Raw genomic sequence first — 22,973 nt, 5'->3', positions numbered from 1 at the left:
GGCACACGCGTCTGGAGTTCGTTTGCAGTGGCTGGAGGCCCTGATGCGCCCATTCTCTCTCTCTTTCCCTCTCTCTGCCTCTTTCTCTCTCTGTCACTCTTAAGTAAATAAAAAATAAACAAAACAATTTTTTTAAAGAGAGAGAGAAAGAGAGGCAGAGAGAGAGAGACAGAGACAGAGAGACAGAGACAGAGACAGAGAATTGGCACACCAGGGCCTCAGCCACTGAAATCGAACTCTGGACACTTGCACCACCTAGTGGGCATGGCATGTGTGATCTTGTGCTTGCCTCACCTTTCGTGTGTCTGGCTTATGTGGGATCTGGAGAGTCAAACATGGGTCCTTAGCTTCATAGGCAAGTGCCTGAACTACTAAGCTATTTCTCCAGCCCCAGTTCAACTTTTAAAGTCCTCATAGTTTTTATTGATCCCAATGATGTTCAAATTTTCTCATAGTCCAAGGTCTTTTAACTAAGCCATAAAACCCCTCCCCCCAAAAAAACCCACATAATGGCACAGAATAAATAGTCACATTGCAAAAGATGGCATTGGGGCATAACAAGAAAAAAAAATCAAACCAATACAAGCTTAAAAGAAACAGGGAAAATATCAAATTCTGTAATTCAAAGTCCCATAACGCTAACCAGTGATGTGTCTCCAAGTCTGATAATTCTAACCAGTGACAAGCTTCTGGAGTTGCAGTTCTGCCCCTCTAGGTAGGCTATTCACAGCCGAGGAAAACGTCATCCTGTGTCGGCAGCTCTCCTTGGCAGCCATCCTATAGTCCTAGCATCTCCATGGGGTCTCTACAGCAACCCACGGTTCATCCTCATGGCTCCATATCTCCGTACGCAGGTAATCCAACAAGCCTGCTTCACACTGCCCATGGCCATTTCCAAAATCCAAAACTGTGATGCCAATAAAATGACTCTCTCTTTTCTACATTTGTTATACTCCATAGTACTGGGCGGGCTACCAATTTGTTAATCCAGGGGAGAATAAAGCCAACTTTGAAGAACAGGACACTCGTTCAGCCTTCAGGCCCCTTCCAGAGAGTCTCCATTCTTTCTGTTGTCCCAATGCAGGTCTGCTGGCCCAATCTCAAAGGCTGTAATCTCTCAAACAACTGCAGCTGAATGGGCAGCACTTTCGGCCCAAAGATTTCATTTCTGTGCCATGCGCCTCTGCTCACAGAGGTCCGTTTGTGCTCAGCGCAACCCTGCACCAGTTCCCAGGACACGGGCAGGCAGGCAGGATGCAGCCGTCCTCCGCACAAACCGCTTCTAGCCCAGTCCTGACAAAGCTCTTCCTCACCTTCACAAGCCAAGCCTCACAGTCCACAGTTCTTACTGCATTCAGGTCTTTCAACTCTGACCAGAATAGACCATCAAGCTGTACTTACAGCACTGCAAGGCGTCTCTTAGGCCAAGGTTTCAAATCCTTCCACATTTCTCCCACACATCAGTTCCAAAAGGGCAAAAGCCACCTAATCAGGTGGCATCAACTCCACTTCTTAGTACCAATTTTAAAGCTGCGGTCAGCTTCATGTTGCAGGCAGAAACACCCGACCAAGAGCAGCCTGTGGGAGGAAAGGGTTTATTTTGGCTTATAGTCTCGAGGGGAAGCTCCACGGTGGCAGGGAAAATGATGGTATGAGCAGAGGGTGGACATCTCCTCCTTGCTAACATCAGGTGGACAACAGCAACAGGAGAGTGTGCCCAACACGGGCAAGGGGAAGATGGCTATAACATCCATAAGACCTCTCCCAACAATATATCACCTCTAGAAGGTTCCAATTCCCAAATTGCCACTAGCTGAGGACCTAGCATTTAGAACACATAAATTTTAGGGGACACTTGAATCAAACTACCACAGCCAGTGTGGGGCTGGGCGTGTGGCTCAGTGGTAGAGCACCTGCCTAGCATGCTTTAGGTCCTGGGCTCAATACAGAACACCACAAAAAAGAAGAGAGAGTGGGGAGGGAGAAATGGAGAGACAAAGAGATACACAGAGAGAAATGTTAAAACTCCAGAAAGTAAGAGCCCTGGGATTCCAGGAGGACATGGCTGTAGACTTTTGACAAAACTGGCAGAGGTGTACTCTTCCAAGGGTTGGTCATCTGTGAACCCCTCATGAAGAAAGTGCCTACAGGTGTGGGTCCCACCCGTCTGCACGTGACTTTTTGTTCATTGCTGCCCTTCTCCCCAGTTACCTTCTGTGGTGGTTTGATTCAGGTGTCCCCCATAAGCTCAGGTGTTCTGAATGCTAGGTTACCAGCTGATGGAGATTTGGGAATCAATGCCTCCCGAAGGCAGTGCATTGGTGGGGGTGAGGTTATGGGTGCTATAGCCAGTTTCCCCATGCCAATGTTTGGCACACTCTTCTGTTGCTATTGTCCACTTTATGTTGGCCGTGGGTGACGTCCACCCTCTGCTCATGGCATTGTTTTCCCCTGCCATCATGGAGTTTCCCCTAAAGCCTGTAAGCCAAAATAAACCTCTTTTTCCCCCACAAGCTGCTCTTGGTTGGGTGATTTCTACCAGCAACGCGACCCTGACTGCAACACCTTCCTTGGTGTCTGCAACCTCCTCCCAGACCTGGGAGGGAAAGGACACTTCCTGACGGGCCTCAGGGGAGGGTCTGGCTTCTCCATGCAGCATCCTGTGCCTGGTGGGCATGACAGGTGGTCCGCTAGGAATCACCTCCGTGGACCAGCCACACCAGAGGGAAGCCTGTCTTCGCCGCGGGCGTCTGAGTTGCAGCCTGCTCTTCCCGTGCAGCGACACTGACCTGGCTTCCTCCTGCCCAGAGCCCACACACTGCCGTTGCTCTGCACTGACCCAGATCCTGAGGACAGAGGATATGCTGCTCATGACTGGCAGGCCACCAAATAAGCAGGGTCGCAAGTGTCACCCACAACAGAGGAGGGATGGCGCCTGGGGAGGGCCCCTCCTCTTGGGCACATCTGGGGCTATCCACTGTCTTCTGATGGTCAGGGTGGGTGGAGCCAGGATGCCCATCTACTGGCTAGGGCACCCCATCCTGCGCATGGAGGGCAGTGTCCCCGCACTGCAGACCAACCCTGTTTTCTTTTCATTCCTTTTCTTGTCCACCTATGTGTGTGAGATGTGCATGTGTGTACGCCTGTTTGTAAATGTGAGCACGTATGTGTTTGGAGGCAAGAGGCTGACATCAAGTTTCTTCCTCAATTGCACTAAACCATATTTTTTTTGCTGAGGTAGAGCCCTATTCTAGCCAAGGCTGTCCTGGAATTCACTATATAGTCTCAGATTGGCCTCAAACTCACAATGATCCTCTTACCTCTGCCTCCCAAGTGCTGGGATTAAAGGCACATGCCACGAGGCAGAGGTAGGAGGATCGTGATGAGTTCAAGGCCACTCTAAGACTACAGAGTGAATTCCAGGTCAGCCTGAGCTAGAGTGAGACCCTACCTCAAAAAAATAAATAAATAAATAAATAAAGGGCAGGCAAGGGTCTCCAGCCACTGTAAAGAAACTCCAGATGCATGTGCCACTTTGTGCATCTGGCTTATGTGGGTCCTGGGGAATCGAACCCGGGTCCTTAGGCTTCACAGGCACGTGCCTTAACCTCTAAGCCATCTCTCCAACCCTGATAATTCTTAAAAAATGCGATTTCTCCCTCACTATTTAGAGTCCCTACTTATCTGACTGAGCAGCTTGCCCTGCAGCCTTGTGGGCCCTGCTGAGCCTCAGTTTCTCAACTGCACCTGGGAAGACACCCTTGGGTGTTCTTGTACGAGTCAGCAGCAGGGCCGGGAGCCCCAGAACACCCACTGGGTCCCGCCGGCGACTTCCAGAGCGGCGGGGACTGCCTGCCGGGAGGCTCTGGTGCCTTCCACCAACCCTGCTCATAATCACTGAAAAATAACCTTCATAAAAGGCGAACAAACGTAATTTCCAGGCAAAAAGGGCTCAGATTAACAAGGCGCACAGAAGAGCGCCCTGCGGCCCAGGAACACACACTTCTGAGGAGCTGTGATGACACAGAAAGATAGGTGAGCTGTAACTTAGTGAAAACAGGAGTAATTCAGAACAGTGCACAAAGCATTTGCGCAATGCCTTGGGGAAAAAAAAAGGCTTGAGTCCTAAACGCATGCGCACATATGCATCACCCGTGTCAGTATGGGCTCATACATAATGTGTATTTCCCTGTGCACACATTAGGTAGATGTACTCAAGGTGCATATTTCTCTTTACACTTGTATCTGTTTTGATTACATATGTCTATTTGTCCTGAACAACTGAGTTCAAGGATTTAATTGGCATTCTTTAATCACCCTGGGATCACCTCTGCTCTGAGGAGGGGAAAGGTGCTTGCTGGTCATTGCTTCCAGCAGAGGAAGCTGCTGTGCAGAGAAGTGAGGGGCACAGCCTGTGTGCTCGGGACGAAGCCTCACACTCAATCCCAGGAGGTGGAGGTTTTGGCAGGCAGAGCCCTGCTGGGGGAGGTGTGTCCCTGGGAGGCGAGTCGTCTTGGGGGGTGATAGCCCAGCCCTGCTTGCTACAGGCCCAGAGATCGTTGCGCTCCTTCCTCCCTGTTGTTACGGAGATGTGATACTCAACTGGACGCTCCTGCTGTGCTTGCTCCGCCATGATGAAACTTCTCCTCAAACTGTAAGCCAGAAATAAACCCTTTCCTTCCATAAACTTTTGGGTGTTTTGTCCCAGCAACAAGAAAGTAACTGTTAGCCAGGCACGCCTTTAATCCCAGCACTTGGGAGGCAGAGGTGGGAGGATCGCTGTCAGTTTAAGGCCACCCTGAGACTACATAGTGAATTCCATGTCATCCTGGGCTAGAGTGAAACCCTACCTCAAAAAACCATAACCAACAAACCAACCAACCAACCAAACAATAAAAAGAAAGTAACTGTTATTCATGGCTTCCCATACACTCTTTTTTTTGTGGGGGGGAGGAGGAAAAGGGTTGAGGCAGGGTCTCACTCTACCCCAGGCTGACCCGGAACTCACACTGTAGCCCAGCTGGCTTTAAACAAACAGTGATCCTTCTACCTCTGCCTCCTGAGTGCTGGGATTAAAAGTGAGCGCCACCACGCTGGCTTCCTATACATTTATTTGAATAGCAGATATGGTCTGTGTATAGTATATTGTATCTAGTGGGACTTGGTAGCACATGACTGTAATCCCAGCACTTGGGAGGCTGAGGCAGGAAAATTTCACCTTTGGGGCTAGCCTGAGCTATATATAGACAGGCCTTGTTTCAGCATACAAGGATTCAAGAAGCAAGGATTCAAGATATGTAGTATCTGTAATCGTGTCCAGGTATATATGGACAGGTGTGGTCAGGTATGTATGTTGTATGCACAATTGTTAAAAACATGCATGCTTTTTTAAATGAGTGTATATGTACACTATATATAACGTGTCTAGGTGTATCTCTAATTCTCGGTGCATATATGACATGTGCCATAACTCTATGTGAGCGCATGTCACCTGTACAAGTCTGAGTATCTGCCCAGGTCGTGACTCCATGTGTGTGCCACAGAGAGAATTGCAGAGCAGTGTCCCCTACACAGAGTGTCTGCATCTTCCGTGAAGAGCCTGTCTGAAGACACGCTTGTGTCTTAAGGCTTAAGAGGGACAATTCCGCACATGTGCACATGTATGTCCATGCACGATTATGTGTGTGTATGTATATGGTATACATATATCCCCACAGGATGAGTGTGCATGTGTACACACACGCTCACACACACACCCAGGTCCAGAAACCCAGGCCTCTAAAGCACCTCAGAAGGGTGGAGTCAAGCTGATTTTGGGAGCTGAGGAGCAGCTCGGTTGGTGCGGTGCTTGCCCAGCACACATGAAGCCCTGGGTTCCATCCCCAGCCTGCAGAAACTAGCATGGCGGTACATGCCCATAAAATCCTAGCGCTCTGGAGGTGGGGGCAGAAGAATCCGAGGTTCGAGATCTGGCTGTGTCCTGCCACGGATGTGTTGCAGAGACAGGGAAGGCCACAAGGTAGGGTGTGTGACTCTAGGAACTCCGTATAGTGGCTGCCACAGTGCCTGGCATTCCTGGTTCACCAAGGAGGCTCTGGACTCCAGGGCTGCGTGGCTGCCAGGGAGAGGTGGCCCAGGCGAGTGTCTCCTGCTTCCTGCCCTGGGCTACAGGGAGTCCCTGGGCCCCTGGCCAGCTCACAAGGAGTTAAGAAGCCCCACCGATGCAAATTAAGTTTAATTAATCCTTTTCATCAGCTGCAAATATACTTTCTGAACCCTATTAAAAACATGAATATGCAAATGTAGACCTTTTTAATTCTCGCTTTTCAAGGGCTTGGTGTTGGGGTTTGATTAGTGAATCCTGTTAACAGCTTGTAGACCTGGTGCAAAATTGAATTTCCATTTTAAGTTTATTTTATTAAAAAAAAAAAAAGAAGGAGAAGAGGGAGAAAGACTGCTGGTGGAGCTAATTGTAGGGTTACACTGGAGCATCCAAGCTGACTCTAGGGTGCTGCTGACACCCATTGATCCGTTTTCCAGATGTGGAGACTGAGGCTCAGTGGGAAGGAATCTTGCCTACAACCACCTGGTAGATTAGGGTGGAGCTGGCATTGAGCAGAGGCTTCTGATGTCCCAAGCTATATGAGTTTCAGATGTATCGTATTACATAAAATATATTTATTAGAATTAAGTTAAATTATAGGTAGGTGCAAGCCACAGCACCTAGCATTTTACATGGGTTCTGGGGATTGAACTCAGGTCCTCATGCTTTCAAGACAAGCACTTTGCCCACTGAGCATCTCCCCAGCACCATTTCTGGTTTTGCTATGCAGCTCAAGCGTCTTACAACTCAGTATGTGGCTCGGGCTAGCCTCATACGTGTGATCCTCCTGCCTCAGCCTTGCAAGTACTAGGATTCCAATGTGTGTCACTATGACTGCCACCCTCCTGCATGCCATCCTTGCCCAGGGGCCATGCCCATCTCTGTGTCTCTCCAGTTCTGGTCTGTTTGCTGCCAAAGTGAACTCTCACCCCTGGCTCCTAAACATGTGCCCCAAGCTGAACTTGTGATCCTACCTTGATGACCACTGGTATAGGCCATGACGGTTGGCACACTGCCTTAGTGACTTTCTCATTGCTGCGGCCCCATTCTTGACCAGATCAACTGAGGAAAGAAGGGCTTATTTGGCTCGAGGGTCAGTCTGTCATTGTGGGGGAGAAGGGGCGGCAGGAACCTGGAGCGACTGGTCACGCTGTAGGCACAGTCAGGAAGCAAAAATGAATGATGAATCTGGTCAGGACCCGGCCTGGGGAATGGGGCTGCACATGGTCAAAGTGGGCCTTCCCACTTCAGTTAACCTAATCAACATGAGCCTTCGCTGGCATGTCACGAGGCTCAAGTTCGGGTGATTCTGGGTCCTGCCAACTTGACAATCAACATAAGCCAACAACACTCACCAATGTCCTACCTTTCAAATGTGGTTACTGAACGTTTCAAATTACATATGATGTTGGCATGACATTTCCATCAGACGGCACCATTTCATATGTGAGAAGAACTGATTAAAATATATATATTACAATACATGCATAATGTGCATATGATAAATACATTACGTACCAAGCAGAATGCCAGACAGTGATGAATGTCATATGGAAAAACAAAGATGGCTGTGGCAGGAGGCGGGATCCACGTGTGTGATGACGTTGGCTGCTGGGCTTAAGTAACGTACATTCGTTCTCACCGTCTTGGAGGCTAGAATCCAAGGTCAAGGCTCAGCAAGGCCTGCCTCTCATAAAGCTGCCTTCTTGGGCTGATAGACATATTCTCTCCCAAGGTCCTTGTAGGGCCAGCCCTCTGTGGATCTCTTCTAATCACTTCTTGTGTGCAGTATGCATGCACGTGTGCATGTATGTTGGTATGTATGTGGGCATATGGTATGTATGTGTTTGGGAATATGTGTGTGTGGCTACAAATGCATATGTGTGCACATGCATGTGGAAGCCAGAGGTTCTTCTCCATCACCCCCCACCTCATTTGTTGAGAAAGGGTCTCTTATTGGCCTGGAGCTCACCAATCAGTCTCGTTTAGCTGGCCAGCCAGCCAGCCCCAGGATCCTCCTGTCTCCACCTCCCCAGTGCTGGGAGGACAGGCCAATGTGGATGCTGGGGAACCAAACCCACATGGGCCTCATTCTTGTGTGGCAAATACTTAACCAACTAAGCCATCTCTCTGGACTGATCACCTCTTCTTATAAGCACTTCACTTGGATTAGATTTGGGCCACCCAATGAGCTCATGTCACCCTACTTTTGCCTTGCAGACCCCATCTCCAACAGCTCCATGCTGGGACAACTTTTCCTGAAAAGGCACCAGGGAGCAGCACAGGAGGTGTGCAAAGATCCACGTGGAAGACAGGGAACAGCACAGGTGGTGTGCAAGGATCCACGTGGAGGACAGAAAACAGCACAGGTGGTGTGCAAGGATCCACGTGGAGGACAGGGGACAGCACAGGTGGTGTGCAAGGATCCACGTGGAGGACAGGGGACAGCACGGGTGGTGTGCAAGGATCCACGTGGAGGACAGGGAACAGCACAGGCAGTGTGCAAGGATCCACGTGGAGGACAGGGGACAGCATAGGTGGTGTGCAAGGATCCACGTGGAGGACAGAGGACAGCACGGGCGGTGTGCAAGGATCCACGTGGAGGATGGAGGACAGCACGGGTGGTGTGCAAGGATCCACGTGGAGGACAGGGGACAGCACAGGTGGTGTGCAAGGATCCACGTGGAGGACAGGGGACAGCACAGGTGGTGTGCAAGGATCCACGTGGAGGACAGGGGACAGCACAGGTGGTGTGCAAGGATCCACGTGGAGGACAGGGGACAGCACGCGCGGTGTGCAAGGATCCACGTGGAGGACAGGGGACAGCACAGGTGGTGTGCAAGGATCCACGTGGAGGACAGGGGACAGCACGGGCGGTGTGCAAGGATCCACGTGGAGGACAGGGGACAGCACGGGCGGTGTGCAAGGATCCACGTGGAGGACAGGGGACAGCACGGGTGGTGTGCAAGGATCCACGTGGAGGACAGGGAACAGCACAGGCAGTGTGCAAGGATCCACGTGGAGGACAGGGGACAGCATAGGTGGTGTGCAAGGATCCACGTGGAGGACAGAGGACAGCACGGGCGGTGTGCAAGGATCCACGTGGAGGATGGAGGACAGCACAGGTGGTGTGCAAGGGTCCACGTGGAGGACAGGGGACAGCACGCGCGGTGTGCAAGGATCCACGTGGAGGACAGGGGACAGCACAGGCGGTGTGCAAGGATCCATAGTCCTGAGGCACCGACGGCTGCACAGGGACCCGGAGCTCCTGTCTGCTGTGCTTCGAGGTGGGCGTTTGGGATGCGACACTGAGGCAGACTGGCTTTTCTGGGCAATTTCCAAGGTTGTTATGTGGGAGAAACTGAGTTAGAACAAAACCCAAGTCCTTTAACCCCCGTGCCTCCCCCATCATCAAAGCCAGCGACACCGGCGCCTTTGCACGTCTGTTCGGTAGGTGTGCAAATCTTCCCACTAGGAGGTCAAGCCAGCTTGGGGCCAAGGGAGGAGGTTTTCTTTACTGTTTATGTGTCGCCTTTGTTGTCAGGGGCTGTTGGTTTTGTTTTGAGGTAAGGATGCATCTGAATCCTGCAGGTAAAGACAGCAGACCAAGAGATGAAATGCACCTAACCTGGGCTCCCCAACTCTCTCTGACTGTGACTTTGGGTGAACTCCTCCCCTTCTCTGGGCTAGGAGCAGAAATTCATGTAAGCCGTTCTCAAAGTCTAAGCACGTGTGTACACACATCCACCTATGTGGACTCATGCATGCCAAGTCCACATGCTTGCCACATACACATGTGTGCACATGCATACATGTCACATTCATGCTCACATGGGAGCAGAAGCCCTACACACACACATGTGCAAGTGTGTCACACGGTACTCTGTATACAGTCTTCTATCCCAAACCCCTGAGCTTTGAGACACTTCCAGGCTGCCTCAGGACAGAGACCGTACTTGGCCTGGGGGGCTGGTGACATTGAAGAAGGGAAGAGGGCATGTTTGCCTCAGACCTGGCACCCAGATGGGTTAAATCTGCAGCTGGGGTAGCAGGGCCCAATACACCCAGAAGTGACTGTCGGCAGGTTCCCTCTATCCCAACGTGCGTCTGGAATCTGCCCCCCAACTAGCAGGGCATGACCAGCTGGTGACCTTATGGAAAAGAGCTTTGTCAGCTAGAACATTCAATGAGGTGTGACCCTTTGGTGCCACCTGGGGGTTTCTGGGCAGATTTGGAAGCTGCCGGGGCTGATACTGAAGCCCTATAGGACATAAGAGTTTCCTGGGCTGGACAGACAGGGTCAAGGGACCCTTGGTAGGGGACTATAGTCTAACCCAAGATGGTGAAGGCGTGGTCCCACTTCCTCCTTCTTCCTGGCCTCAGTGAGCTTTTCTTGCTGGCAGCTGGCTTGGCGGCTCTCTGGGACCCGCGTCGTGCTGGGTTTGTCATGGACCAACCAGCAGCTTCGTCTTCATTTACGCTGACCAGCCACGGACTCCCGATGGCAGACTTCCTCCACTCAATAGAAGTCCAGCTCCCGCTGCATCTGTGTGCGGTCTGGCTCTGGGATCCCCTCTCCCAGGAGTCTGTCCTCTGCTTTTTACCCCTCTTACTCTGAAATAAACTTTATTCTTCTAAACACTTCCCTTCCCTTTGAGCCTTTAATCGGCAGAGAAAATGAACCCCACACCCGTAGACAGTATCAGTAATTCACTCCTGCCACAGGGAGCTGGTCTCTGGGGCCTCGCTGGGAGCTGCAGAGAAAACCCACAGTCCGCTCGGCCCAGAGGGCCTGGCATCAGATAGCACAGACAGGGAAGACCCAGCGCTGGCTCATGCTGGGTCGGGTGCAGTGGGGACCCCTGGGGAGAAGTTGGAGACTAGGGTGCAGAAAATCCTGTTACCTCTTGGCAATTAGGCTTGCCCTGTGGCACTAATCCCTTAAAATGAGTCATTAGCGGCTTAAGACCCATTTAGCAATGCACGCCCACTAAAGAGCTGGCAAGAGCTGGACCTAATGGGACCAGAACTTTCTCTGACCCAGGACTGCTGGACCAAGTCTCTGGCGGCTGCTTTCGGTTCCAGTTGAAGGTGTGTGGAAAGGGTGTGACACACCCTGAATGGCAAGTCATCTGGTTGTGACGGACGTGTGATTTGGGGCCTTAGCTTTCAGGCCTGCCTGAGCGTGCTCTTCCTACCGTGCCTCTCCTTGTCTCTGCCCAGAAAAACCTTCAGTCTGCCAACCTGCAGAGGTCTGCCAGCTCGCTGGGTGGGTGGGCTGGGCCTGGTGCGAGTCACTGGAGGGGGAGCAGGTGGAGGGCCAGCCTCTGGACTCAAGAGACCCCTGGTTGGGAGAAAAGCAGATGGGGAAACTGAGGCAGAAAGGAGACTGGCTGCCGCCCTGCCGTGTGGCTGTGTACCATCTGCAGAGAGGCCATTTAACTGTTGAGGGTCCGTTCATCTCTGGTGGCTGAGGCAGGCGGTGGTGGCAGGCATCTGACCCAAGCCCAGCCAGTGGGAAGACCTCGCCACGAACACCGACACTTGAGGTGACACAATGGTTCGGGGACAGGTGGTGAGGTCCGACAGTCACATGGTCCTGGGCCATGCAGCTATGTGGCCATCAGAGGTGCAGGGGCCACAGGGTTCCTGGCCATGAGGTTACAATGTGCACCTAGGGAGGGTAGTTAAGTCCACACTCCTGGGGTCTCAGATACATGGGGGAGTGTCCATCAGCAGAAGTGGTGCGGGGATGGATAAGGCCGTGGCTTCCCAGTCTCCTGTGGCTGGTTCCATAGCCTCACAGCTTGATCCAACCCTCCTCAACATGACGTGTGCACACACAGTGCCTCGCTGTTGGGCTATGGCAGGTCTGGCCCTGGCCCAGCAGCTCCGTGGGGCACAGCAGTGGGTAAACAGGCTGGGGCACCATGGAGGTTGCCTTGAACCCTCAGTACTGGGAACAGCACCAGCCCACAGGAGCGAACGGTGACCATGGATGACCTAAGAACAGAAGGAATGAATCTGGCTGGGGGCTGGCTGGCTTGGGCTTCTCGAGAGTACCAGGAGCTAACAGTGACCCCACCTGGGCATGGCATAACTTGGGCTCCATAGGGCTCAGCTGCCCCTGTCGGGGACAAGAGCCTCACAGGGGTGCAGCCTCTGTCCCCACATCTGCCTTCAAAGCTGGGCTGTCAGGGGCGGGGCCGGGACTGGAAGGCTCCCTCATAGACTGGACAGCCAGTCAGGCGTTACATGACAGGTCTCCCTTTCCTTTGGTGTCATGGCCCCTATCTTGACCCCTATGATCCCTGCTGGTCAAAGAGGGAGATACGGTCAGAGCTTGAGGCTATGGGCACACAGGGATTTGGGAGAGGGGACAGAGAGGTCAGGGTGGCCCCAGTCATTCCAGCTACCATCTGGGTCTCCTGCCAGGCAGGATGGGCACAACCTTCAGCCCTCCAGGCGTAGAACTACCCTGGCCCTTCAGGAGGGACAGAGCAGTGGGCAGCAGAGCAGGGATCAGGCTCAGGGTTGTCTATTTCAGGGCCTGTGCTTGCCCATCCTCATGCGACAGTTGGGGTCCCTTGCTCACTGATGTCAGACACCCAGGCTTCTGAGAAATGGGGCCTCGACTGCAGACACCTCCCTGGCTGCATCTGGGTGTGAAGGGAGTGTGGGAAGAACACGATGGAGCCTCTCCTGACCCGCAGCGGGGAGCCAGGCGGCTGGAGGCCTCACACATGCAGCCAACATACAGCCGGGTGGAGGGCAATGAGAAACCTTTTATTTCATAAGGCCGGGGATGTGGACTTGAGCCACAGTCTGCCCACCAGACTCCTGGGACAACAGACCAGGTGGCAGCATCCGGGCCAAGGGCAGCTGGGGTGGGGACACCTCGGGACAGGGCAGCGCGCTCGGCACCCAGGGACAGAGGGGGCTGGGGAGCGGGCCCCGGCCTGGAAACTCCTGTGGCTGTCCCTTGCTGGCTGGGGTCCTGAGACAGGGCCACAGCCTGAGCAGAGGCTGTGGCTCGTGATCATGACCTGTGCTGCAGCTGCGGGTGGCTGAGGGGGTGGGGACATGGTGGGGTGGCTGCCTGGAGGTCGGGGCAGTGAGTTGGTGGCTGCTTGGCTGCGGCCCAGGGCCGCGGTGGCAGAGCCGGGACGGCGCGGCTAGACGGCGGTCTGGCGACTGAAGAGCTCAATGGTGAGCGCGCTGAGGAAGGCCGGGATGCTGTCCTGGCGCAGCAGGTGCAGCTCGATGAGCTCCGGCACGGAGCGCGAGAACTCCGTCTCCAGCAGCTGCATCTTGGAGCCCGAGGGGCCCGTGGCCTGCGGGGTGACAGGAAGGAGGGCGGTTAACACTCCCAGCCGGCAGGTGCTGCCCTCCCCCACACCTTCAGGGTCGGAGCCCGGCTCAGGAGGGTGGAAACACACTCCTGCCTCTGTCCGGTGCCCAGCTAGGTCAGCTTCAGGGTCAGCAGCAGAGGGGGCTGAGAGTCACAGTCGACAGCCACCCCTCAGACAGATGGCTTCAACCCCATCTTTCCCCACCGCTGCTGTTTCCCGTCTTCCTCTGTCCCAGGGCTGAGGACAGACCACCACACACTCAGGACGCTGGGGAGTCAAGGTCCCACGCCCCCCCACCCCCGGCCCAGTGGGGATTCCTGGGGACGCCCATTCTGGAAGGTCACCAGCTCTTCAGTCGTCCACCTGCCTGGCCACATCAGCCCCAGTCCCACGTCCTGCGGGCAGCCTGAGCAAACCCTGAACGTCTTCCACACTGTGGAGGACCTGTGCTCTCGAGCAGTGGCTCCCCTGTCAGCCTTAGTTTCCCAGCCAGTGCCGTTGGGGTGCTGGGCAATCAGGGATGATGCAATGAAGGTCTGGCCCTGGACGTATGAACACCGGAGCACAGACTGACCCCTTTCTGCCTTGTTAGGCAAATGTCACTTAGGTCTGGGGAAGGGCAAGGCGGGCCCATCACCGTGTGTCCAGGGAAAGCTTGCAGACAAGATCACAGGTGGCAGCAGGCCACAGGGCAGGCTCCTAGGCACAGCTAGGGCGATGCAGGCAGGGGGAGCTCACAGGTGCCTCACTTGCTCGGCAGTCTGTCTGAACACCCCGGGCCATCGCTGCCCTGGGCCACAGGCAACGGCGGGACATTCACACAGCCGGGTGTGTGGACAGGAGTTGCAGACAGAGGCTGCGGCTGGCAAGGACCTCCAAGGTGCTTGGGTGCTTCTGGGCAGGGCCTGCTTCCATGATATTCCCACCCATCCAGGGCCCACCCTGCCTTCAAACCCAGCCAGGCTGCAGTGGCCCAGGCTGTGCAAGAGCCATGTGGCCCGTGAGGGAAAGGCACTCACTACCCAGGCCACAGACAGACCACACGGGGCAAAACACCTGCTCTTGCAGCCAGGAAGGTGGTGGCCACAGCCCGTCCAGGCTACCTAAGCCTCAAGTGTGACAAATGCCCAGTGAACCCAGAGCCCTCCTAGCTCATCGCAGACCTGCAAAGGGCCAATTACAAGCTGGGCAAAGTTCCGATTAGCTCTTGGGGCACCATGGCTCGTGAAGGGGACATGTCCAGCCAGAGTGGGCAGCTGCTCTGTGCCCATCGGGATGGCCACTCCAGAGATGAGTGCACAGTGAGGCTCAGGAGGAATCAAAGCTCATATGCCTCATCTGTGAGAATGAATATAAACGGCAGTGCTGCTATGAAAAAGTGACATCTCCTCAGGGTGACCATGCGACCCAGCAATGTCCCTCCAGATATGTGTCCAGTGCCACCGAACGTGTGCTCTGCTACCCAGCCTCCCATGAAAATGTCCCCAAGGCACTGTGGCGCAGGAATCAAATAGGTCCTGAACGAGGGCGAGAGAAGACCCAAGGACAGGGTAGCGTGACTCCGGCCACACGAGGCCTTCACTGGAGGCCATGCGACAGAGGACAGAGGCAGGATGCAGGTTGGTCTGTGCAGGGAGGGGAGGAAGAGCTTGCTCTGGAGTGGGGCTGTCTGTGAGGTGGTTAACATGCCCTGCAGGTGGATGACTCTGAGGACGACACTGGATGTGCCACCAAGAACCTACTGGACTGTGATGGGCGAGGTGGATGCAGGAGAACGTCTTGTTAATAAAGGCCCTCCTGACAGCGGGCTCCTTCTGCGGAAGCCACACAGGTGGCCCGGCTACCCCATAGGTACTGACAGCTCCTCCTGGTCATGCTTGGGCCAGGCCCAGACTTGGTGGTGAAGTACCCCCATTTACCATCTGACACCCCATTAGGAGTGAGCAAGAGCAGACTTAGTGGGAGTGGCAGCTGCCTGGGCTTGGAGCACCCCTTGTGTCCCAGCATCACCTCCCTCTACCTCATGGGGCATTGAGGTGTGAGGCTCTGTGTCTAGATGGCTCTCCAAGCTGCAGCATGTCTTGCTTGTTACCATCATCTTCCTTTGGTGTCCTCACTGAGGCCGACCCCAGCCTGTGCCTGTGGCCCTTAATACATTTAGCCTTGTCATAGTTCAACACAAACCGTTTTCAAACAAAAATAAGAGAAACCACGCTGACCTTTTCTCAAGAAAATCCTTTCATTTCTCCCTTCTGCTCTTGACTCTGAATGTTTCCCCTAAATGTCAGAAGGGCTGGCTCTTCAGCAGCTGTCGGGGAAGCGGAACTGGCAGGGCTGGCTGGGCAGGGGCAGGAGTGGGCTGGGAAGAGAGTCTTCAGACCTCCTTCTGCCCAGGTGGGGTCCTGTGGGGGCCATGTCTTCCCTTCCTTGCTCCTCCTTTAGCAGTGGGAGGTCTGGGGTCTGGCCATTCTTTTTCTTTTCATTCTGAGTGAGATCAGAATGGATTCAAGGGCCTAATACAAGTTAGGCAGGTGCTCTGCCACTGAGTCACACCCCAGCCCTTCACTGGGGGATTCTAGGCAAGAGCTCTACCACTGAGCCACTTCCCAGCCCCTCACTGGGGGATTCTAGGCAGGAACTCTACCACTGAGCCACGTCCCCAGCCCCTCACTGGAAGATTCTAGGCAGGAGCTCTACCACTGAGTCACGCCCCCAGCCCCTCACTGGGGGATTCTAGGCAGGAGCTCTACCACTGAGCCAGGCCCCCAGTCCCTCACTGGGGGATTCTAGGCAGGTGCTGTACCACTGAGCCACGCCCCCAGCCCCTCACTGGGGGATTCTAGGCAGGAGCTCTACCACTGAGCCACGCCCCCAGCCCCTCACTGGGGGATTCTAGGCAGGAGCTCTACCACTGAGCCACGCCCCCAGCCCCTCACTGGGGGATTCTAGGCAGGAGCTCTACCACTGAGCCACACCCCCAGCCCCTCACTGGAAGATTCTAGGCTGGAGCTCTACCACTGAGCCATGCCCCCAGCCCCTCACTGGGGGATTCTAGGCAGGAGCTCTACCACTGAGCCACACCCCCAGTCCCTCACTGGGGGATTCTAGGCAGGTGCTGTACCACAGCCACGCCCCCAGCCCCTCACTGGGGGATTCTACGCAGGTGCTTTACCACTGAGACACACCCTCAGTAGCTTAGATCTTGAAGTTATCCTCCTGCCTCAGCTTATTGCCTAAGGGAATGAAAGGACTGTGTCATCAGGCCCAATAAGATTTTTTTTTTTTTTGAGGTAGGGTCTCCCTCTAGCTCAGGCTGACCTGGAAATCTTCCTGTAGTCTGGGCTGGCCTCAAATGCTCAGTGATCCTCCGACTTCAACCTCCCAAGTGCTGGGATTAAAGGCATGCGCCACCATGCCATGCTCCGGCATGATTCTTCATTTGAAACAGATGTGCCCCTCAGTCACCAGTGTCACCTCGTCTGCCGTGACAAACAGGGAAGGGAAAATGGCTCAGCACGCCTCCCACCAGGCTGACACGGGTTGGACAGGAGCAGCCGTCCTCTTCACAGATCCCAAACAAAAGCAGGTCCCATGAGAATGGCCAATCCACTCCCACCCCACCCCACCCCACGGACAGGCTGCTCTGATAGCCCAAGCAGCCTTCTCCACAGGCCCTTTACCCACTCTCCTGCCTCAGTTTCCCTCAGAGTGCCCTGTCTCCAGGTGCAGCAGCAGAGGCTCCCTCCTCAGACGGACCCTGGACGTGGCCCTGGCTCATCAGCATGCACAGGTGGAGCACTGCCCTGCCTATCAGTCTCCAAGCAGCGTTGCCTTGTTCAAATACCACCCAGTCCCCAGGTGCCTTGTAAATCACCATAATTAGAGGCTGTTCACTTAAAATTAGAGCGCAATTTTTTAAAAAGCAAATTGCCCAGTAAGACGTGCTGGCTGTGGCTAGAAATATTTATGGGCTGTACGCGTGTGCCTCTCCAGCTCCCTCCCTCAGCGCTGGGGGGCATCGGCAGCTCTGCAGCCCCACCCCGCTGCCTGGCGTCTAACACTCGGGTCAGACCCGCTGCCTCAGCCGCTGCCTCCGCTCTGGCAGCAGGAGACTGCCGGCCGCCTCCCCGGAGGTTGAGGGCTGTGTGCAGAGCTGTGCTGGGTTCTCTCTCCACTGTAACAGGAACTGCACGGACAGGCCTCGGGACGCGCGTGTGTGCGCACGATGCACACACGCCCGGGACCTCTGCTGTGAGTTACAGGTCTCTGCACTCCCAGCCCGGTGCAGGCCGGCGGCTGGTGTGTGTAACGGGCGCGTCACAGCGCTCCTCTGGCAAAGAGGACCGCGGAGACAAACGGGCTGGAGGGGATCAAGAGAGACAAGACATTCATTCCTCTCGGCTATCCCGCTGCAAGTGAGGGGCACGCAGGGGCAAGGTGCAAAGCGTGGTGGGCTTCGTGTCTAGAGTGCGAGCACCTTCCGCCAAAGGGTTAGAGAGTATCTTGTAGGTAAAGAACTCACTGGTACAGTGTCTGCCCAGAGTCCCCCAGTGAGGGGCTGGGGGCGTGGCTCAGTGGTAGAGCTCCTGCCTACCACTAGTGAGGGGTTGTGGTATGGTTCAGTGTCAAAGCACCTGCTTAGAATCCCCCAGTGAGAGGCTGGGGGCGTGGCTCGGGAATGCTTGCTAGCATACACACGCCCTGGGTTCAACTGTCGGCACTAGAGAAGAAAAAGAAAGAAATGAAACAGGTGTCTAGAGATTCAAGCCACTGCTGTACAGGAAAGCCTGGATCCAGGTTCACGCAAGCAAAAGTGAACTAAGACAATGAAACCAACATTCCGCTTCAAGATACCCGGGAGCGACGTCAGCGCTGCTCCTATGGCATGACGGCGCTGCGGTGAGGGTCACGACGGCCCGTGGCTTCCGACTCCAGGGCTGGAGTGAGGCTCTGGAGGAGACGGGCTTCTTGTGTCAGAGCACAGCGTGCTAAAGAGGAGGACGTGCGGCGGGGACGTCCGCAGCAAAGCCCTTGACCCCCTGGAAGCTGGGCAGCAGTTCCCCGGCAGCCCTGGGTTCAGGGGCATCTCTGGGAAGCACAGCAAGGAGCCGTGTGGCCTGGCGGCGGGGGAAGCCCAGGCCTGGAGGCCCAGGCACAACTGCAACGCTGCCGTTATTATTAGGACAGAGAAAGCTGAGCATGGGAGCACCCAGTGTGTAGAAGAAGCCCATGAGGGCTGGAGAGATGGCTTAATGGTTAAGGCGCTTGCCTGCAAAGCCAGAGGACCTCGGTTCGATTGCCCAGTACCCATGTAAGCCAGATGCATAAGGTGGCACATGCGTCTGGAGTTTTGTTTGCATGTGACAACAGACCCTGCTGTGCCCATTCTCTTTCCCTCTAATAAGTAAATTAAAACATTTTAAAATCCCGTGGCAGGGAGCAGCAGGCAGCTCAATGTGGCGCGTACTCTGTGTGGGGACAGGTTAGGCCCACAGGTCCCCAGCAGAGCCCATGGCAGGAGCTCAGAGGCAGCTGAGCCCGCTGGTGGAGGAGGCTGGAACAGGTGGCTCAGGAGGGAGACAGGACTTGGGTGGGAGCAGGCCGGCACCGGGTGCACCATGGGAGGGAGGCAGCCAGAGCCCGGGGCCTCTGCCCTATGCCTCCAGAGCAGCTGTGAGCTCTTAGGACTTGAAGCCCAGCCCAGGGTATGGTGCGCCATGGGGAGTGTCCCATTCACTGGGTGAGGGTGGCACAAGAGTGTGACAGGATGAGACATATGTGGGAAACGAGGGTGAGAGCCAGGGGGATGGCTGGCGTTGGGCTGCCCGGGGAAGGTTCTAGACTGCAGGTTCCTTGCCTGCCTTGTTCTTCCAGCCCTGACAAGGAAGCTGTGGTAAAGCCACCTGTGCAGGAGGACAAGTGGTCACCGTGATGTGTAGGGACCCACAGTGGGCCTCCTTGGGGGAAGTCCATATGCACTCAGGCCTTGGCAACGTGACGTCCCAGGGCAGCCAGCCCCCAGCCCTCTCCCCTCAGGCCGCCCCCCTTCCCGGCTCCTGTCTCCCTTAATGCCCCCACTTCCCTGCTTCCTCCCATGGAGCAGACAGACAACTTCAGGATCCTCTACAAACTCTGCCTTCTTTTCTGGGTCTGGACGGTGGCTTCTGGTGAAGAGAAAACTCTCCAGGAATTCAATCTCACACCGGCCACAAGGACATATGGACCTGATGCTCAAGTCATGGCTAACTTTTCTTCCCCACTAATGCCTTTTCCTCCCCATCCCCAGGGCTGGTGGCTCCTGTGACAGAGGTGTGCTCTGGTGATACCTGGCTCAGGGCATGACCCTTGCCTCCCACCCTTGTGTCCCTAGAGGCCAAGCCCCACTTGGTCACACTGGGTCAGGATGACCCAGGCAGAGTTGAGGACTATCCACCACACAGTTCCATAGGGCAGAAGTAGCAGGGAGGCATGCCTGGCACGGGGAACGGCCCGCCCAGCATCCCTGCTGGTCTGTGCCAAAGAAAGCGTCCAGATGTGGTGTGGGCTAATTGCACGGCATGAAGGGAATTCACTGTCCCAGCTAGGGGTGACCTTTCCCTCCTGAGCCAAGCCATGGTGGGGGAGGAGCGGCAGCCAGGCCCTGCAGCCCCAGATGAATCTCAAACCAACAATTATTATTATCACTGCCTTCTATTTATGAGCCACGCGTCCTCTGCGCTCCCTCTCCATCGCAGAGCGCGTGCCGCTGGTCCTATAGCCACGGAAGGAGGGGAGGGCTCGGGCGGGGCGGTCAGAGCCTGCTGGACATATCTGGCCAGTTTCACCCATCAGGGTAGGAAGTGGTCCAGACTCCTCCAGGGTCCTGCTGGTCACTGAGGGCACAGGGACCCAGCATGTGTTGGAGAGGCAGGTGCAAATGGAGGAGGAGGGGGAGATGGGCCCCGAGGGCTGGCTGGAGTGGCAGGTGCTCAGAGCCCACGGCTGGCCGGGAGGAGAGAGAAGGGCAGCAGGCAGGAGGGCATGGGGCCCAGCCTGTGACTCAAGATGCAGGAGAAGGGTGGCAGGAGACACTTGGAGGCCTGGCCTCCCTGTCCACACCCTGGGTTCAGGGAGGGGAGAACCTGCGCTCAGGAGGGCCATGTCACCTCACCAGTCACATGCAGCCCAGAGGCCCCTCAAGATTGTTTCCCACAAGGACAGGACACACGGGCCCTGGGAGGGATCTTTCGAGAGGCTGCCATGTTTGGAGCGATGGCATCGCGTAATGAGATGTGGCTGTGCTGGGAAGGGTGGGGACGGACTCAGGAGACCTGGCCTCAAACCCTGGAGGGATCACTTTCCTTCTTTGAGCTAGTTCCCTCAGCGGGGAATGGGGAAACGGGTTTGGCCCTTCCTTGGGTGCCTGTGGTCAGCTCAGGTGGTGCATTGTGTGTGCAGTGCTCGCGGCTGGGGTGCGGGAGTAGAGTCAGACTTGCTCACTCTGAAACAGCAGAGAGGGAGACAGGAAACAATTTAAGTTACTGGGCTTGAGGGGACAAAGGGCAGAACCTGTCCCCATGTGCCCAAAAGTCCAAGAGCCATGCCGGCCCACAGATGAAAAGTACGCTGTGAGGCAGGATGCGCGGGCCGGGGTGGGGGCCGAGGCATACCAGCCTGACGACAAAGCGGGAGGAAGACGGAGGAGGACGGAGGTTCGGGCGGATGAGAGGGGAACTTCTCCGGTGAATGAGGCTGCAAGTGGAGATATGTGAAGGATTTATCATTTTTATCCAAGTCTCTGTAAACGACAGGTGACTAACAGAAGTCCTTGTGAGCTTTTATATGTACACGAACTGTGTAGACAAAGGCGTGAAGGAGAAAACCGAAGGTGTGGGAATAATGTTCGTAGGCCACACAATGGACGTGGGTCACTAAAGGGTGGCTGTGACAAGGTAAGGGCACTTCATAAACCCTAAAACAACCTGCAACATTATTAAACAAGAGATACAGTTAGCCAGCAAAATATTGAGACATGAATTTATAAAAAAAAATTCAGTTAATTGGGCTGGGGAGATAGCTCAGTTGGTACAATGTTGGCCCTGCCAGCAGGAGGGCCCACGTTTGTTCTCTAGAACCCACAAGCAAAGGCGGTAGTATACGCCCGTCATCCCAGCCCGGAGGGGGCAGAGACGGGAGGGTCCTGGGGGCTCCCCAGCCAGCGAGTCCAGCTTGAGTAGGAGCTCTGTGCCAACGAGAGCCTCTGGCTCCATAAAGGGGGGTGGTGCTGAGAGGAACCTTACGTGAAGTTGTCCTGTCCTCTACCTGCATACACACCAACATACACACAACTGTGTAGGAAAGAGACTAGGGCTGGAGAGATGACTTAGCAGTTAAGTTGCTTACCTGCAAAGCCAAAGGACCCAGTTTGGACTCCCCCAGGACCCACATAAGCCAGATGTACAAGGGGGCACGTGCATCTGGAGTTTGTCTGCAGTGGCTGGAGGCCCCGATGTGTCCATTCTCTCTCTCTGTCCACCCCCCCTCTTTTTTTTCTCTCCCTCTCAAATGATCAAAAAGTAATAAAATTTTAAAAAGTAAATAAAAATAATGAACAATATGATGCCCAGGAACTTGATGTGTAGGTAAAGTGGACCAAGTCCTCACATAACTGCCCATCTCACAATCAAAGATAACACAGACAGCTGTGTACCTATGAAAGAAACCGAATCTGGAGTTACAGCCTCCTCAAAGAAAACCCCGGGGCTGGACGCAGTCCTAGTGGGTGTGGTCAAACACTTCAAGAGGAAATGAATACCAGTTCCACACGCCTTTTCTTTTCGCTGGAGCTGAGACGGAAGTCGGGGCCTTGTGCGTGCGGGCAAGGGCTCCACCACGGCGCTTCGTCCGGGGCCATCTGTGCCCACGCTAAGAAAGCGACGAGGAGGAATGCAAGGCCAGCACCACATTCATCACAAAACCGAACAACAGGCCTCAGGCACACGCACGCACGCACGCACACAGGTACACGGAGCCTGAACAGAAAGGCAGTAACTCGCTTGGTCGCTTTGCACAGCACCCGCTGACGCTGCAGGGGGCAACGACTTTGTTCTCCATTTCAGAGGCGTCACTTCATCGCAGTGGGGAGGGGCTGGCTTGGCAGAGCAGCTCTCTCTACGGTGGCCAGGAAGTAGGGAAAAGGATGCGTGGAGGGTCCAGGGACGAGGTACTTACTCCTTAAGGACACATCCCAGTGAGGTTCTTCTGCCAGCCAGGTCCCGCCTCCTAAAGCTTCCAGAGCCTCCCCAAACAGCACTACGTGCTGGGACCAAGTGTCTACCCCAGGAGCCCGCAGGTGACGCTGTAGGTTCAAATCGCACTGACTGGGGCAGGCTCATCCGTGAGGGCAGGGCCGCATTGGTGGTCGGAAGTCCATGTGCCTCGACACGGTGGCAGCATGAAAACGGAAGACCATGCGCTCATCTGAACAAGTGCAGGCTGGCTCTGGGACATGCTCAGTGGAGAGAGGGCTTGCCACACAG

The 22,973-nt window shown here is 55.0% G+C and overlaps 1 protein-coding gene and 1 long non-coding RNA gene across 9 annotated transcripts in view; both read right to left on the bottom strand.

Annotated features, from left to right (window-relative positions):
- Window positions 1–562: 562 nt before the first annotated feature.
- LOC123458792 lies at window positions 563–8,708 on the bottom strand. The gene is made up of 3 exons (XR_006635785.1): window positions 7,622–8,708; window positions 7,078–7,253; window positions 563–1,578 (listed from the first exon to the last, which is right to left on the bottom strand). It is a non-coding gene; the product is annotated as an uncharacterized LOC123458792 (long non-coding RNA).
- Window positions 8,709–12,868: 4,160 nt separating this feature from the next.
- Window positions 12,869–22,973, bottom strand: part of Mad1l1 (mitotic arrest deficient 1 like 1) — a 345,185-nt gene continuing 335,080 nt past the window's right edge. For all 8 annotated transcript variants that reach the window (XM_045143912.1, XM_045143914.1, XM_045143911.1 and 5 more), the window contains one exon: window positions 12,869–13,437. In XM_045143912.1, the coding sequence (XP_044999847.1) occupies window positions 13,279–13,437 (159 nt within the window). In that variant the 3' untranslated portion in view covers window positions 12,869–13,278. The remainder of the gene's footprint in view (window positions 13,438–22,973) is intronic.

Source organism: Jaculus jaculus, chromosome 2, assembly GCF_020740685.1.
Source record: "Jaculus jaculus isolate mJacJac1 chromosome 2, mJacJac1.mat.Y.cur, whole genome shotgun sequence".
Lineage (NCBI taxonomy): Eukaryota > Metazoa > Chordata > Mammalia > Rodentia > Dipodidae > Jaculus > Jaculus jaculus.
The sequence above is the reverse complement of the archived record's forward strand: the minus strand, read 5'-3'. Positions and strand labels throughout refer to the sequence as shown.